The sequence below is a fragment of the Salvelinus fontinalis genome, chromosome 2, assembly GCF_029448725.1.
Source record: "Salvelinus fontinalis isolate EN_2023a chromosome 2, ASM2944872v1, whole genome shotgun sequence".
NCBI lineage: Eukaryota > Metazoa > Chordata > Actinopteri > Salmoniformes > Salmonidae > Salvelinus > Salvelinus fontinalis.
In genome coordinates, this window is record NC_074666.1 from 75881971 (window position 1) to 75898173 (window position 16203).

The 16203-nt window shown below is 44.5% G+C and overlaps 1 protein-coding gene across 2 annotated transcripts in view; it reads right to left on the minus strand.

Moving 5' to 3' along the window:
- LOC129826223 (myosin-9-like) overlaps positions 1-15615 on the minus strand; it is a 34431-nt gene extending 18816 nt beyond the window's left edge. Inside the window, exons 1-6 of one of the 2 annotated variants that reach the window (XM_055886723.1) lie at positions 15362-15615; positions 3785-4119; positions 2251-2407; positions 1430-1457; positions 1179-1272; positions 372-392 (exon numbers count right to left, since the gene is read on the minus strand). In XM_055886723.1, the coding sequence (XP_055742698.1) occupies positions 372-392; positions 1179-1272; positions 1430-1457; positions 2251-2407; positions 3785-4114 (630 nt within the window). In that variant the 5' untranslated portion in view covers positions 4115-4119; positions 15362-15615. The remainder of the gene's footprint in view (positions 1-371; positions 393-1178; positions 1273-1429; positions 1458-2250; positions 2408-3784; positions 4120-15361) is intronic. The other variant, XM_055886732.1, reaches the window with a different exon arrangement.
- Positions 15616-16203: the final 588 nt, after the last annotated feature.

Below are 16203 nucleotides of genomic sequence, written 5' to 3' on the forward strand. Positions count from 1 at the left end.
AAATTCAGCCAGACTTGTCAAACTGCAGAGCTGTTCACTCATTAAATATCTTTAAACTTAGTATTTAAAGAAGATCAAATCAACAATACAAAAAGGATGCGTTCTCAGTTTTGTCTGGCTGAATTCAAATGGCAATTTCCCCTTTAATAAAGAACATTCCTTCCTCTGGACTGACACTGGTCATGTGTACACTTCCAAGAGACCCACTAGCCCACCACAGAGCACGCTCCAGCAGCACGGGGGAGGAGGGAGAGACAGCGCAAGAGCCAGGGAGAGGGAGGAAGGGTGTGGAGGAGGAGATCCAGAGATGTGTGATGGGAGAGGAAGGAAGGGGGTGGTGGGGGGGGGGGTGAAGGGACAGGGTAACTCACATGTGACAGGAACGAGCTGGTCTGTTGATGGGAAAAGAGAAACACACAACCTCAAAGGAATGATAGATACAGATACTGGTCTGCTTTCAGAAAAGACTGGGCCTCTCTTGAACCCTGTAGTCACAGCTGCATCTATCATAAGGGGTGGCCAACTACAGCATTGCAGGGTTACATTGTCTCATGGCTTTATAGAGTTGACCGGAGGTCACTGATTCAGCTCAGCCGCTGGAGGAGAAATGTCAACAAAAGGAATTATATAGTCAGTCCACTGTGGTTTAGATATCACACTATGAACCAGCTACCAACGGAGTTTAATCTACATCCTGCAGTGCTACGGTCAGTCTTAAAGAACCAAGACTGGCCAAACCTTATTTAGAGGTACTCTATGGCACCATAGAGCAGTGTGACTGATGTACAAGCAGCACCTATCCAAGACCTGGAACAATATGGCGATGGCTTGACAATGAAGTAATGTTAAGTACCACTGGCCCCACTATTTCTCAAACGCACATACAATCACAGTACAAGTAGTTGAGCATTGAGGACTCGGAAAAGCCTGGTTCCGCGCTGATAAAGGACCATAGGAAACAAGGCCCACGTCAGAGAGTGAGGGAGAGTTCGAGAGCATGGTGAAAAAAAAAATAAGGAATAGGGTTAGGGTTAGAGAGAGAAAGAGAGAAAGAGAGAAAGAGAGAGAGAGAGAGAGCAAGAGAAAGAGAGAGAGAGAAAGAGAGAGAGAGGAGAGGATAAAGATCAGAGGGAATTATGAGAGAGAATAGTAGAGTAAACGAGGACTGACTGACTGACCTGGTCTTTCTTGGTCTTGTGGGAAGAGGCCACATGGGCCAGATACTGAATGACCTTCTTGGTGTTCTCCGTCTTCCCAGCACCAGACTCTCCTCTGTGGAAGAGAAAAGGAGGAAGAGGGGAGGAGGACAGAAGCAAAAAGTAAGGAAGTCAATCAGTTGTCAGCAATATCACAACTAACTTTAATATTTCAAGGTCATGTTGAGAGACCCAAGATTTGCTGTTCATAGGGTTTTGTGCTCAAGACTCACGTGCAAAGAATGGACTGGTCTTCACGGTCTGTGAAAAGAGGTGGGGCCAAGATTTTTTTTTAAAGGTACATATTTCATGGTTTAAGTTTGGATTGAATAACATGAGGGGACAATTGAATTCAATAGTGACGATAGTTTCTGCTACTATTTGTAGCCCATCATGGGTGCTTGTTGTGCAGAGGAACTTCAGTTCCATTGTCAGAATCACTGAATTATGTTGTTGCCAGCTGGCTTTATATAAAATGTCAATTCTTCAGTGTGGATTTGTTATCTCAGGAACACATGGACCACATTTTTGTCTCTGAAACAGGAAGTGCATTGGTCACACAGGAAATCAATATCCAGCTTCCTGTGAACGGAAAGGGCGATGCCTTTTAACCAACAAGCCAATTAACCATCCCCATGCAAATACTGCATTGTAACTCCCTCCCTCTCTTCTAGTTAAATGATTCCCTTTACTTCAATGGGGGCCAACAATGGACTAACAAGACAAGAGTGACATCAAGATAATGGGTCTGGGAAAGAGTACTGAGAATATACTGTATGTAGCCTACATCCCCTTACAGACTGACTAATGGCCTTTCCTTGGTTATGGAAGGCAGGAACCCTCAGAAATCAAGGCTAATGCTTCACTATTTAAATGCAGACTTTCAGAGACAAGTCTGCCTGGAGGAGTCTAAACCGATTCGTATCTTAAAGACAAATGATCTTACTAAACATGGATGTTAAAATACTACCAATAACCCTTGTATTCAGATGAATGAGTAAATTTGCTAGGTTACTTACTACGATGTTGTGGTAAAACAAGGACCTTCGCTTACCCTGCATCATGCTCCTGTAGGCCGTGTCAGTGATGGCGTATATATGGGGGGGCATTTCATGCCTCTTCTTGCCCTTGTACATATCCACAATCTCTTCTGAGTAGATGGGCAGATTCTTATAGGGGTTTATAACCACACAGAAGAGCCCGGAGTATGTCTGTGATACAAAGAGAAACACTTAATATTAGCTACTGAACATACATGATCTCCTCTATCCATGTCCTGAACCAAGAACACTAGGGATTATACAGTCAGACTTGACTGGTCTTCTTACATTGGATTTTGGCTAGTCTAGAGATGTGATTTCAATTAAAATTCCACTGTAGATGTTAGTGAGAGATTGCAGTAGAATCACTCTGACCTGCCAATGGTCTACAGCCGAAAACAAGACTGGACAGATGTGAATGGGGAAATCATAGTGAACATTATCTTCTGAATCTAACCCTCTCGTCAACACCAGCTCCATACTTTATTTCCCAATCACCTTCCCTGACTACAGCCAGAGGCTGGGCTAGATCAGTCATGTTTCACAATCGCAAAGAGCTTCTACCAAACAGTGACATCATCCGAGGTGATTTCACCCCACCCCCTCTGTCCCTTTCCATATAACCCTCTAAACCCTCATCTTGGTATGGGCATCTGGAGCATCTCTCCTCCCCACTTCATTTATGTTCATCCTCCCTCCAAACTTCAGTTTCCTTCCCTCTCAGCTACATTCCTGTCTTCCTCATTGCTCCGTGCCCTTGCTTCTGGTCTGGTAGTTGTCTCTGCCTCTCCCAAGAGGGGGGTTTTCAGAAGGGTAGCCGGTCCAGTGGCGCGCAACACGGCAAGACCCAAACCCCAAGAGGACCAGGGTGTGTTGACTTGACCGGGTCAAAGCCCAATGTAGCAGGCACCAAATCACTCCGTCGTGGACAGAGGGATAAATGGCATTATGGGGGAACAATAATTAGAGCACGATTTACATTCCATATCCATTTAATTTCCAGCTCCGCCTGAAACTCAACAGCTTTAGTCTCCGCTCCCCCATTGTGTCCCTCTCTTCTACCCCCCCCCCCCCCCCAGCAGTACTCCAAACCCAGAAGGAGAGTGTAAGACAGGGGAGCCAGAAAGGGAGGACTGAACATACTCGTATGTTTGGTAAACAGATTACAGCCTTTCGTTTGGGGTGGCAACCTACACACAATGGGTCATCTGACACAATGGGCTTAATGGTGGTAATGAGGCTAGGATGGAGGGCTACCTGGTTTGGAACAAGGCCAAGTCGTGATATGACCAAACAGTGCTTTCGTAACCAGCATTAAGCAAGACCTCGGATAACATCTAAAAAAAAAAGTTTTCATTAAATATTATCAGCTCTCGTATGAGGGGGCAAGAGTGAGTCAGAATTGTTCACATGAACACAGAGTAATGATCACCTCATACAATGAGGTGAGGTCCTTCAATGTGCTGTAGTATCAGAATTTATCCTACAGGTTCTACAGGCTGGGAATGTGTTCGTCAGTTCAGTGTGTGCCTGGTGTATAATACTCACGTAGATCAGGCCAGAGTAATATCTCTCCTTGAGGTTGTGCAGCACAGAGGCCTCGTTCAGGCAGGTGAGCTCAGCCATGTCTTCCACCTTGCTGAACTTGGGCGGGTTCATCTTCTGGATGTCGTCCTTGTTGACTTTCACCTTCTTGCCAGAGTCTGCCAGCTCCACCAGGCACTCTTCACCTCGCTCCTCCTTCACAGATCCCGCCTCGAAGCCCAGCCGCTCCGACGGCACCCACACCAGCTTCTTGGTGGCCCAGTCTGCCTGGGCCAGAGGGTTGTTGACCATGTTGCGGTCCACGTATAGGAACTTGTCTGCGTCCGTCGCCATGGTTGCTGTGGAAAGAGAGACCCGGAAGTTGGTTAGGGCTAGAAAATAGAGCATTTAGTTGTAGTACCAATTCAATTTAGTTGGACCTCAACCAACAAACAAACCTGATGTAAATGAGAAACAGTCCTGACATATACTGAGCCAAGTAAACAAAGACTTCCCTTAAACTACAAAGGATTATCTTGCATCATCTATCCCCAAAACAATAATGTAGGCACGAAGTGTCATTTCACCATCGCGTCAATCTCTATCCGCAATACCCATGGGATTGTTCTGAGCTAAAGACAGCCACTGCCCAGAAAGTTTGTTGGGTTGTGAGTTGATGTGTGTCAGAGAGGTCTGGTCCCTGGCCGTTTGTCTTGATGTAATGTCTGAGGAATGCCGAGGTCACCAATGTTTCCTCTACAACATGGAGTGCTCAGGTTAGGTCTGGTCAACATCAAACAAACTCATCTCAACGAGGCCCCACGTTTCTGGCAACCACTACGGACGCTAATCAAATTACAGGGCGCACTCCCTCTCCAGCCAAGCAGGCCTCTATCAAAATGTAACTTAGTGCTGTAAAACGCATTTGTGGTAATCTGCAACATGTGCTGACATCTCATCTAAATACGTGGTTTTGGGAAAGACTTCGTTGATTACATGCTTGGAGGAAAATCTTCAAAACTGTTTGCGATTCGCAACGTTCGGTTTCTAGGGATGAGGAGCACGTCAGAGTGGGAGGTTAATTGACTGGTGTACATAATGAGGCCCGAGGAACCTCCCATATTCAAAAACAAAAGTTAGAGAACATTCAAGGGACTTCAAGTCTAAATATTCCCCCCCCAAAAATGGGGTTAAAGGCCTAAACACAATGTTCAGTCTTGAATCTTGTTTACAACGCTCGTGTAAAACACAACCACAATGCCAGAGGTGAGCGACATGAATTGCAGGCCCAAACAGGACCGGCTCACAGCTCATTAACAACATCTCGAAGTCATTGAAGTCAGTTCTATGGTGTAACCCACATGGAGAGACAAGTATTACCAGAATCCAGTGGGGTGAGGGAAGGGTGTTTCGTAACGTTTAGCTATACACAGAGGTAGAGAAAAGGGAAGGCCATTATCTGAGCATTCCAACAGCGGGAGCGTTGCGCTTTCCCACCAACGCCAGGGTCGTTAGCCTAACACTTTCCTTTACTCCCTAGGGTAGAAATAAAAGTAGACATTTTACAACAACTGGCTCCATTATGTTTACATATTCAATGTTGCAAAACAGCTAACACTCAAAAGGGTTACAAGTTCAGGAGATTTTTCCACTTTACCATACTTATGAGCTTTGTTTGTTGGCAGAGTTTGTTTGGATAATTTGGAAATGCAATTTGTGAGATTTCTTTTGGGGGGGGGGGTTACAGGTGGCAAGTTCTCCTACAGTGCCTGCAATCATAAAGCTATTCTTACGAAATAGCACATCATTGAATTTGAGGTTTACTCGCTGTAGAATGGGAAAAATGTATTTTATAGGCATGTTAACCTACACCGGGGGCAATGCAGTCTACTGCACACAAAGGCTAGGGCAAGTAGATGTTTGAGAATGTATCGAGAAAGGCTGTACTGCATTGGATATGGGCATTGCTGACAAAGGGTTATGAGAAATACTAAATGGCACATTAACCCTGACCTACATCAGGCAACCAGGACTGTAGCGCCATTCCTCTCCCTCAGAGCTCTACAGCTGACTTCCATCACTACAACCTCCCCTTCCTCAACTCTGTTCCTCGTCCCTTACTTCCCAGTTTTCTGCTTCAGAGTGAGGGACCCCACAAATGAGTCCCCCCGGACCCCTCTCGGTCAGCGCCAGACTCCCTCCCCACCACCCCTCTGTTTATCCAGTCCTCCAGGGTCACATTCCTCCCATACTGACCCTTTATCAGAGACAGAGAGAAAAGGAATGCTGCACATTTCTTTCCTCTTACCACCATCAGTCTCTCTTGGTCTTTCCTTCCAGTCCTTCTGCCTCTATTCCCCATCAGTCGAGCCCGGGGGGTTTAAGGGTCGCAACGAATGTGGAGCTCCCGTTCGTCTACTGATCGTTCAGCACGCGGTTGACGTCTGACTGATCACATTTTTGCGTGATTCTACATGTAAAGTATTTTTGGGCAAAGTACTCTCAGCAGGCAAGCGCTATTGGTGTGTTCGAGCCCTTAAACACTCAAAATACATCACCTATCCCTGGTAATGCACCCACAGGCTGTACAGTAGAGCAGTTAGACTGTGTGCAGTGGTGAAGCCAGTGGCCTTTAGACAGTCCCTTGACTGTGGCAGGGCCTAACTATCTGCAACGTTGGGCAAACAACCAGCAACCACACCAAGGGGCAGTCTAGTCATTTCCATGCAGGCCTAATACAGTTAATGCCTGACTGCAATAGTTAACTATTGTTTCCCTGCTTGGCAAAAACAAGCAGTGGGGAGTACAGCCTCAACACACCAACACTCTGGGAGTGATTCTTAGTGTCAGCTAGGCTAACGTGGGCCTGAAGAAAAAGAAAAACGTGTAGCCTACATGAAAACAAACTCAAACAAGCAGCTCAAACATACACAGGCCATCTGTTGAGTGGATGCAGGATAGGGCCAGAGAGTTTAGCTTGCATGGTCTACAAGCAAGACATGGATAAGCCAGCAGGATAGGAATATGACCCACTGATAGTGAACAGAGATAACAATGATAAAATGAGACATCAAAAAGGAGAGCATGCAGCCGTTTTTGACGGCCCTGGGGAGGGAGGCCTGTGCCCTGTCCTATACACGTCGTCTTGACACAGATTAGTCAGTGACGCATCTCCTCCATCCATCTCCTGAGAGCAGCACAGGGCTACATTTATAACCACATCCATTCTTTTCATAGTCATTCTATGGAAGGTGCTCTACATTGAAAAGTGAAGGCGAACCTGAAGTGTGATGGTCAGCCGTTGCCATTGATAGACACTGTACATGGCATTAAGAGAACACTGCCCGGCCTGTACATGGCATTAAGAGAACACTGCCCAGCGTGTACATGGCATTAAGAGAACACTGCCCAGCGTGTACATGGCATTAAGAGAACACTGCCCAGCGTGTACATGGCATTAAGAGAACACTGCCCAGCGTGTACATGGCATTAAGAGAACACTGCCCAGCGTGTACATGGCATTAAGAGAACACTGCCCAGCGTGTACATGGCATTAAGAGAACACTGCCCAGCGTGTACATGGCATTAAGAGAACACTGCCCGGCCTGTACATGGCATTAAGAGAACACTGCCGGGCCTGTACATGGCATTAAGAGAACACTGCCGGGCCTGTACATGGCATTAAGAGAACACTGCCGGGCCTGTGCATGGCATTAAGAGAACACTGCCGGGCCTGTACATGGCATTAAGAGAACACTGCCCGGCCTGTACATGGCATTAAGAGAACACTGCCGGGCCTGTACATGGCATTAAGAGAACACTGGGTAGACCCACGTCTTTTATTATGACTCAGAGTCCCCACCAAAGTCCACAGCTTTCTGTCTGGCCACCAAAGTCCACAGCTTTCTGTCTGGCCACCAAAGTCCACAGCTTTCTGTCTGGCCACCAAAGTCCACAGCTTTCTGTCTGGCCACCAAAGTCCACAGCTTTCTGTCTGGCCACCAAAGTCCACAGCTTTCTGTCTGGCCACCAAAGTCCACAGCTTTCTGTCTGGCCACCAAAGTCCACAGCTTTCTGTCTGGCCACCAAAGTCCACAGCTTTCTGTCTGGCCATGTCTTCACTCAACCTGGGATGCCACTAAGCCTGAAGCCCAGTACTGCGCAGCTGCAAGGCCTCCCCATGTCTTGTCATGCTAAATGCTGTTCAGCTGTACAAACAGACTCATCTATTGAAGGTTGGCTACATTGAAAATAGCCATTCTGGTAGTTACTCATGCAAAGTTACACATTAATGAAAGCGACACGTGTAATACAAGGAAACCAATCCCTCCAACAGTCCCTAAATATTATCGGACCTATGACAATCAATGACTAGACATGTCATTGAAGGCTACGAAAACGACCGCCGACATCTAGGAAGAGTGGTGCTTAGTCAGTGAAGTGGTCTACTATAGAAGCGGAAGCCTGGGCCGAAAAACAAGAGGGAGGGTGGTTTTAGAACCGACGTCACAGAGACAAGAATGTAGGCACAAAGGGAGGAAGTAAGGAGTGTCCTTGTCAACGCCTGGCCGTCTCGTTAAAAGGGACACCAAGGGCTGCTTGCTCTTGAAGAGCCATCCCTCCCTCCTTCCCTGCTCCACTCATTCCATTCCAGCTCAGTGCCTTCTCACCCAGAGTTATGCTGAGTAGCTGGAAAAGCCAAAGGTCTTGACCCTCCATCTCGTCAGTCGGCGACCAAAGGCAACATTTAAAGCCTGACCATATACAATAAGCCTTGTATCCCACCAGCCACATTATAAAGCGGTTAAACAGCCGTGGCCAACTGGCCCTGGTGTATGGCTCCATTGGCTGGAATATTAATACAACTGTTAATACATCCTCCTCTCATATCACATCCTGTCTGTCCCTACTCTAATTCATCAGATGGTCTCTTGTTGGATCCAGTCTAGCATGGTCAGTCTTGTATGCATGTTAAGCTTCAACGGCCTATCCCTCCATCCCTTGCCCTCTGACCTTACCTCTGGCTTTCCTATTCCTCTCCGCTGTCTGACGCCCTGAGGGAGAGAGTGTGACCGCCAGACGAGGCCAGAGGGCAGGAGAGGTGGAGTGTGTCTAAGTTCATTATGGACTCAGACACCGTCTCTCTGCCTAAAACAGGGGAGGGAGGGTGAGCCGAGGAGAGAGAGGGAAGAGGAAATGACAAAGAGGGAAAACTATTTTGCCATTTGTGGAACTTTGTTGTGTGAATTCTTGCAGAGTACGCCAGGGGATACCATTGAAACGAGAAGTTCTCAGCCCTCTGCAGACTGTGCAGTAAATTAAGTCCTGGAAACTAACCACACTCCATGACAAACCCTTATCCACTATTTTTCCACATTCCTCACTAGAGATGCACATAAAAACTGGAACTCTAAGCAACCTGTTAGTCTAGCAGCACCATAAAGTGAATAACTGATTTGAACTGTCTAGTTTAGATCAAATAACAGACATTTCCTTTAGAATTATTCTATTAACTGTACTGGTTGACAGCCAGTAGGTGTCAGTCTGACAAACGCCTAAAAACGTATAATGATTTGGGGTCAAAGGGCTGATGAAATGGCTCATATTTCTGTTGTCATTTTGACAGCCATATTGGACATGGTTGGCTTTTTAAATTTGCACCCGCTTGCTGAACAAGCGAAAGCACTTTGGATATTAGATAATGGTTACATAAGCCTTTAAACTGTTGTGAAAGAATGCTGGAGGGAGTCATACATACCTGCTTCCTCGGTCACTTAAATAAACATCTTTCTAAACCCTACTCAGGACATAAAACATATTTTACCTGACCGTGAACACTGAACAGGTCTTCATCTCATTTTTTTCACTTAGGAGTTAGCAGACAAAAGGGAGGGAATGGTTTAGTCTCTCTCTCTCCTTATCTCTGACTAGAAGTCTAATCTACAGTATAAGAGCACTCCCTTTGAATCACTATAGTCTAGGCTACATGAAGACAACAAATGGTGTCTAGCGTTTATGGAGGCTATTCACCAGTCAAACAAAAGCACTCACGGACAGTTGAACAGGTGCTGTATTCAAACTAGTGGGGTATATGGAACCTGGCCTGCATTTGGGTTGACGGAGAAATAAAATATGGAGTGGCAGTCAGAGGGATGTCCCTGTGCAGAGCGTGTTTCAAAATTCAGTGTGAAACTGTGTTCGAGTGCTCAAGTTGACTGCGTTGGGCAATAGCCAGTCTGACACATACATGTGTACACGCCTACAAAACCAAACACATCAGGTGCACAGATCACACCCAACACAGAACAAGTTCTATTTTCTGACATGCAAGGTAGCTTTTCACCACCCACATTGTGTAAAAGACCTCTACCTATCTAGTAATCTGCTTCTCTCCATTAGTTACATAGAATAAAAATATAACCACAATATATATAGTTTCGGTCTGCTGTTTCATGAGCTGAAATAAAGTTTGCGAAAATGTTCCATATGCACAAAAAGCTTCTCAAATGTGGCTACATCACTCTTCATGAGCCTTTCTCCTTTGGCAAGATAATCAACCTGACAGGTGTGGCATATCAAGAAGCTAGTTAAACAGCATGATCATTACACAGGTGCAACTTGTTTTGGGGACAACAAAAAGACGCTAATGTTCGAATGTCAAACAACACAATGTCACAGATGTCTCAAGTTGGAGTGTGCAATTAGCATGTCGACTGCAGGAATGTCCACCAGAAATGTTGCCAGAAAATTGAACGTTAATTTCTCTACCATAAGCTGCCTTCAACGTCGTTTTAGAGAATTTTTGCAGTACGTCCAACTGGCATCCCAACTGCAGACCATGTATGAAATAGTGTGGATGAGCGGTTTTCTGATGTCAACATTGTGAACAGAGCACCCCATGGTGGTGGTGGTGGGGTTAGGCATAAGCTATAGACAACGAACACAATTGCATTTTATTGATGGCAATTTGAATGCACAGACACCGTGACGAGATCCTGAGGCCCATTGTTGTGACATTCATCTGCCTCCGTCATCTAATGTTTTAGCATGATAATGCACGGCCCCATGTCGCAAGTATCTGTACAAAATTCCTGGAAGCTGAAGGCCCAGTTCTTCCATGGCCTGCATACTCACCAGACATGGCACCCATTGAGCATGTTTGGGATGCTCTGGAGCGATGTGTACGACAGCGTGTTCCAGTTCCACCAATATCCAACAACTTCACACAGCCATTGAAGAGGAGCGGGACGACATTCCACAATCAACAGCCTGATCAATCCTATGCGAAGGAGATGTGTCACGCTGCATGAGGCAAATTGTGGTCACACCAGATACTGACTTGTTCTCTGATCCACCACCCCTACCTTTTTTTTAAGGCCGATGCAACCGATGCATATCAGTCTTCCCAGTCATATGAAATCCAAAAATTAGGGCCTAATTTATTTATTTCAGTTGACTGATTTCCTTATATGAACTCTAACTCAATAAAATCTTGGAAATTGTTCCATGTTGCTTTATTTTTGTTCACTATAAATTAAAGGACAACTATCCCCCCCCACCCAGCATAGGCCTAGCATGTATCATAAACCAAGCAGCAATCAGTGTTGCCACGGTTAATTCCAGAGAAGTGAGAACAAGCCTTGTTTGTTTGAAACCCCAGCCATAGATTAGTCATTTCCTGCTATTGTTGCATTCAGTGGAACCCTACAGGTGTGCGCTGTGAGGGGGAGGATGGGAAGGAGGCCAACAATAGGAGGTATGGAGAGTAGGGAGAAATTGACAGAATGGAGTAGGAGGAAGGAAACAAACAAGCAAGCAAACAGAATACACCTAGTAGTGGGATTTTCACTAGACCTTTTTAGCTGATACATTGGCTGTCCCTGCCAAGTCGACCAATCCGATTGACCCAATTCAAATCATATTGTTCAAGCCAGACTGAACTAAGGAATGAGTTTATTACATATAGACAGAAGTTGATAGCGAGAGTAATGGCAGTAAAATAAGTTTGAAAGAGGTTGCATGGCAAGCCAGCCGCAGTAAAATATGACTCAAGCCTGAATCAGAGAACACAGATGTATGCACGCACACCCTGTGTTTGATGTCTGCATTACTAAGAATCCATGATTTCAAACTTGTTTTATTAAAAGTAGTGATGGGGAAAATGTACTTGAACTTGATTTGAAAACCCCAGTGTTTTTCCTTCTTAGCTTGTTCTCCATCTTATTAAATAGGGAGCCAATTTGTTTATAGGACTTTAATTTCCATGATGTATTTCTCATGCGCTCGCTTGTATCTCGGCAGCATGCATATGGTGAGCAATATGTTTGGAACGTCAAAAGCCAATAAAAAAAATATATACTTTAAAAAAAATCAAAGACCAAATCGTAATACATATACAATTGTGAGAAACGCAATACATTTCATATCGGCACCCAAATATCATGAAAATATTGTGAGGTCCCTGGCAATTCCCAGCCCTAGTTTAAAGATGGAATCCGTATTAGGGGAAACACCTCCACTGTCCGTCCCAGCACCGTCGTTATCGTTTTGAGAATGTAACGGAGGTGAGGTGCGTCGAGCAGTGTAGTAAAAAAAAGTTGCAGTACATATTCTGCTGTTGTATCACACGTTCAATGACGCCTGTTGAAGAAACACTTGTTTACAGTAACTTTGTTGTAATATCCCAAACTGACATGAGTTTCGCCATTAAGGATTCCAGCTTTAAGAGAATGTGACCCATGTTTATATGGGGATCTGTGGCTATGAGCAGGTCTGTATACATTACTCAAATGATATTGACTCTCATGTGGATGATTGATCTTTGCCTTCTACTTGCCTCTTTGACTGGAGATGTACTGTACATTATATGACTAGGCTCATAAATATCAGAGAAGCATAAACTGCAGTCCTGTCCAGATGACCTTTCATCTGCTCAAATACATCTGATCTGCTGTAGCTAGCTGGATTATCAGGCCTAAAAGGAATATAAAATGAGGATTGTTTACTTGGGGAAATGACCTAACTGGGATGGTTTCGGTCAAAAATGTAGGGCTCATTTTTTTCTGGATTATCAGCAAGTATTTGCCCATGTTACTGCCCCTCATCACTGAAAGGGCAACTATAGTCCTGTAAATCTACAGTTAGTTTAGAGACTGTCACCTGACAGAAACATCTTGGGACTGACTGATAGTGTCAACTCAAGAATCACAGCTACCACTGAACCTTGGATAACTGTGGGACACTATTGTGCCACGGTGCCCTTGACCCAAATGTTTCAAATTGAAACAAAAGCAAGTTGGTTGCTAATGGTAATCTACCTTAGCCAGGATGTCTGCATCCTAGCTGGCCTTCAATGCATTAACATTCACAGGCATTTTCATTTCTCCTGTATGATTTTAAGCAGACTTTTATGCTAGACTACATATTGATCAAATGTGGTCAACCCACTGGTCATGAACTGGATACATTCTAGTAGGGACATCATTGAAACAGTCAGTAAATGTAAGAGGATCACAACAAGTTAGACTAATCAGTTTATATCTACCAGGTCATTATAACTCTAATAATGGTGAATGCCTTTCCAATGAACAATGTTGACATCAAGAGGATTCGTTTCAGATGTTGCCAGGGGTTTGATTCACAGTTCAGTGCAGTGAAAGCACAAACAGGAAATTATGTTATTCTGACAGGAACCAACACTCTGCGCTATTGAAAATAGAAAGACACCAGAGAGAGACCAAGGATGTATGCAAGAAAGTCATGAACTTGACTTTGCATACTGTTGCCTTCAAAAGACAGAAACCCTGTTCTAAGACATAGGCCTGTGTTTCATTTGAAATAACATATTTGAATTAATGGGCATGATATTCAAATATGGCCATATCTGTAGGGCAGACATTCCCTCAGTGGAGTGGGAACAGACTTTTGCACAGACCTAGACTGAGCCATGTTGCTATATCAGGAGAATTGCCCAAGCTGACTGGAGAACCATGTGTAATGTGTGTGTCCCGGATTGCCTGGCGACTCAAACTGAATTCTTCCTGTGCTCTATATATTTGCTACACTTCAGCTTGAGACTGCCAACATTGAAGTCGTTTGTGGTGGAAAAACAAACTTGTTTTTTTCCAGTGATTGGATCATCTCAAACCAAACAAATCAGAGTATCAAAGCCAGTGACACTTTCAAAATGCTGCTTTAGCAACATGTGTTCTGGTTCTGGTCCAAACCATTGGTTTCTGGGATCAATCAGAATGGTTAGAGTGGGTTTGTGTTCTAGTAACCTAAGTAGCAGGTGTAAAAGAAACTCCTGAAACTAGATTCCCTACATACTGGTCTTGATGAGAAGAAGAAAAAAAACCTAGGGGAGGTTCTCTTCTGTAATGTTCAACCAATCCGATAAATGTGCAGGAGGAGTTATTAAGATGGAGGCACATTGTTAACGTCCAAAAGTGAAAGTGGCATCACAGATGCTTTCCATTTACCCTGAAAACCCCCTTGTTGGGGACTCTGATTTCTAGAATGCTAGCCTCTGCGTTGGGGAGGTACTCCGATCCAGACTCACTGTGGAGAAGAAACTAACGTCAATGGGAGTGGCGTAGCGTTTGGCCGGAGCAACGAGTTTGGGTAGCCAGGCAAAGTCCCTGAGGTCGAAATAATCGTAATCAAATTACTGCAGCAATCTATAATTTCACAACACAAAACACTGACTCTAACCAAACCCAAATTACTTAAAAAGCACTTAAATAGACTGGGGTCATTGCATATATAATGTCTGGTCGTGTAACAAGGTTCACTAGGCCTACCGAGTAAAGGGAATCTAGTCCAATTTAGTTGAATTACTTAAGCCAAGAAAGATAAATTATCCTAAACTCAGAAAATTAATACATTAACTGCACACGACTGGCTACATTGCTATTTCACGCATAATGAGTTCATTGGAGTGTAGGATGAAATCCATGAGAAACGCAAACAAATTCAATGACGTAGACCTAAAACATCAATCGAACAGGAAGCGTGGACGTACACAGCGAATCAATTAAAGAGTGACGTAATGGTGTGCAACAACTCTCCCGGGGTACATTAGCCTACAAACTTGTTTGCTTGCCCCGCGGCTGATCACCTAGCGAGACCTAAACTATACAACATGTTAATCTACGATGAAATAGACACTTCAAACGGGTTCTAACAGGATCGTGCTTATAGTTGATGCGTTCCATTATTTGGCGTTACTTTTCATTCCCTCCCTTTCTACATCTCATTCATGCGAATCACTTCCTGTAGTTAGCAAGTTAGCTTACGTTACTTGCAACATACTTCGCCATTGCTTCTTTAGTCGCTGATATAATCTTGCTTTGACACCGTGCCTGGTAATATGAAACTACTTTCCATCTTAAATTGTATTGAATATGTAGACAAAAAAAAGTTTACAATAATTCATACATCTGGGTTATGAGGTCCCACCCAGTGAGGTGATGAAGTTGCAGTTCTCGTCCTTCCTGGTTAGGTACACTTACTCACCGCTAGACACAAGCATGTGAAGAGCCAAGGCTGAAGGAAATGAGAATGTAGCTAGAAGAGAAATCTAGCTAGCTGGACTATTACCTGCTGTTGAGATGCAGAGGCTTTTGGGGTTGGCTACCTACAACCGGTGGCTGAGTCTGTCTCCGTGTCGCCGCGAAACAAACTCCTTTTCAGTCGAAAGCAGCCTCGCAAAGAACTCGGATCAAACTATAGCGTTCTCTTCTTCCCTCTCTTGCTCTCCCTCACTCTCTTTTTTTCCTTCTCTCTTCCACTAGCTAGTTAAATTCGCTCTTTGCGTAGTCAGTCGGGGTGCGGTCCAGAGGAGGAGGGGCCTATATGTTATGTCTCCGCTATCCCAGCTTCTCCCAGCCAATGTTATAATAATCCTTACCGTCTGGGCCAATAATGTTATTGAAGGGGCGTTTCCCAGTGGAGAAACTAGTGCCACTGGGCAAAAAAATCATGAACATGAAATAGTTGAGGGGAGGAGAAGGGGGGCACAGATAAGGTGGTTTTTAATGAAGGAGGTATGTGCACTGTAAGGATTTTTATGACCATATAAGTACCAGTCCATTCAGGATGGGCTACATCATCCAGGTTATCCCCTTGTGTCATTCGACCTAGACTGTCTGCTTTGAAGCTCACAGACACTGTTTTAGAGAGAACCTACCAAGGTTCTCTCTAAAACCTACCACTACACAAAGTGGGCTACAACTGTAGCCTACTGTTTTACTCTTTATCCATTTACCTTTATTTTGACAGGTAAGTTAACTGAGAACACATTTTCAGTTAGTGATAGTATTACCATCACCACACTAATAATAGTGATATTTAGGGACACAGAAACACTATTGTCTGGAGAAACATACTGAAACTAAAACCACACTGAGGCATAATAAATGTAGGTGTATGTGCATTTGAAA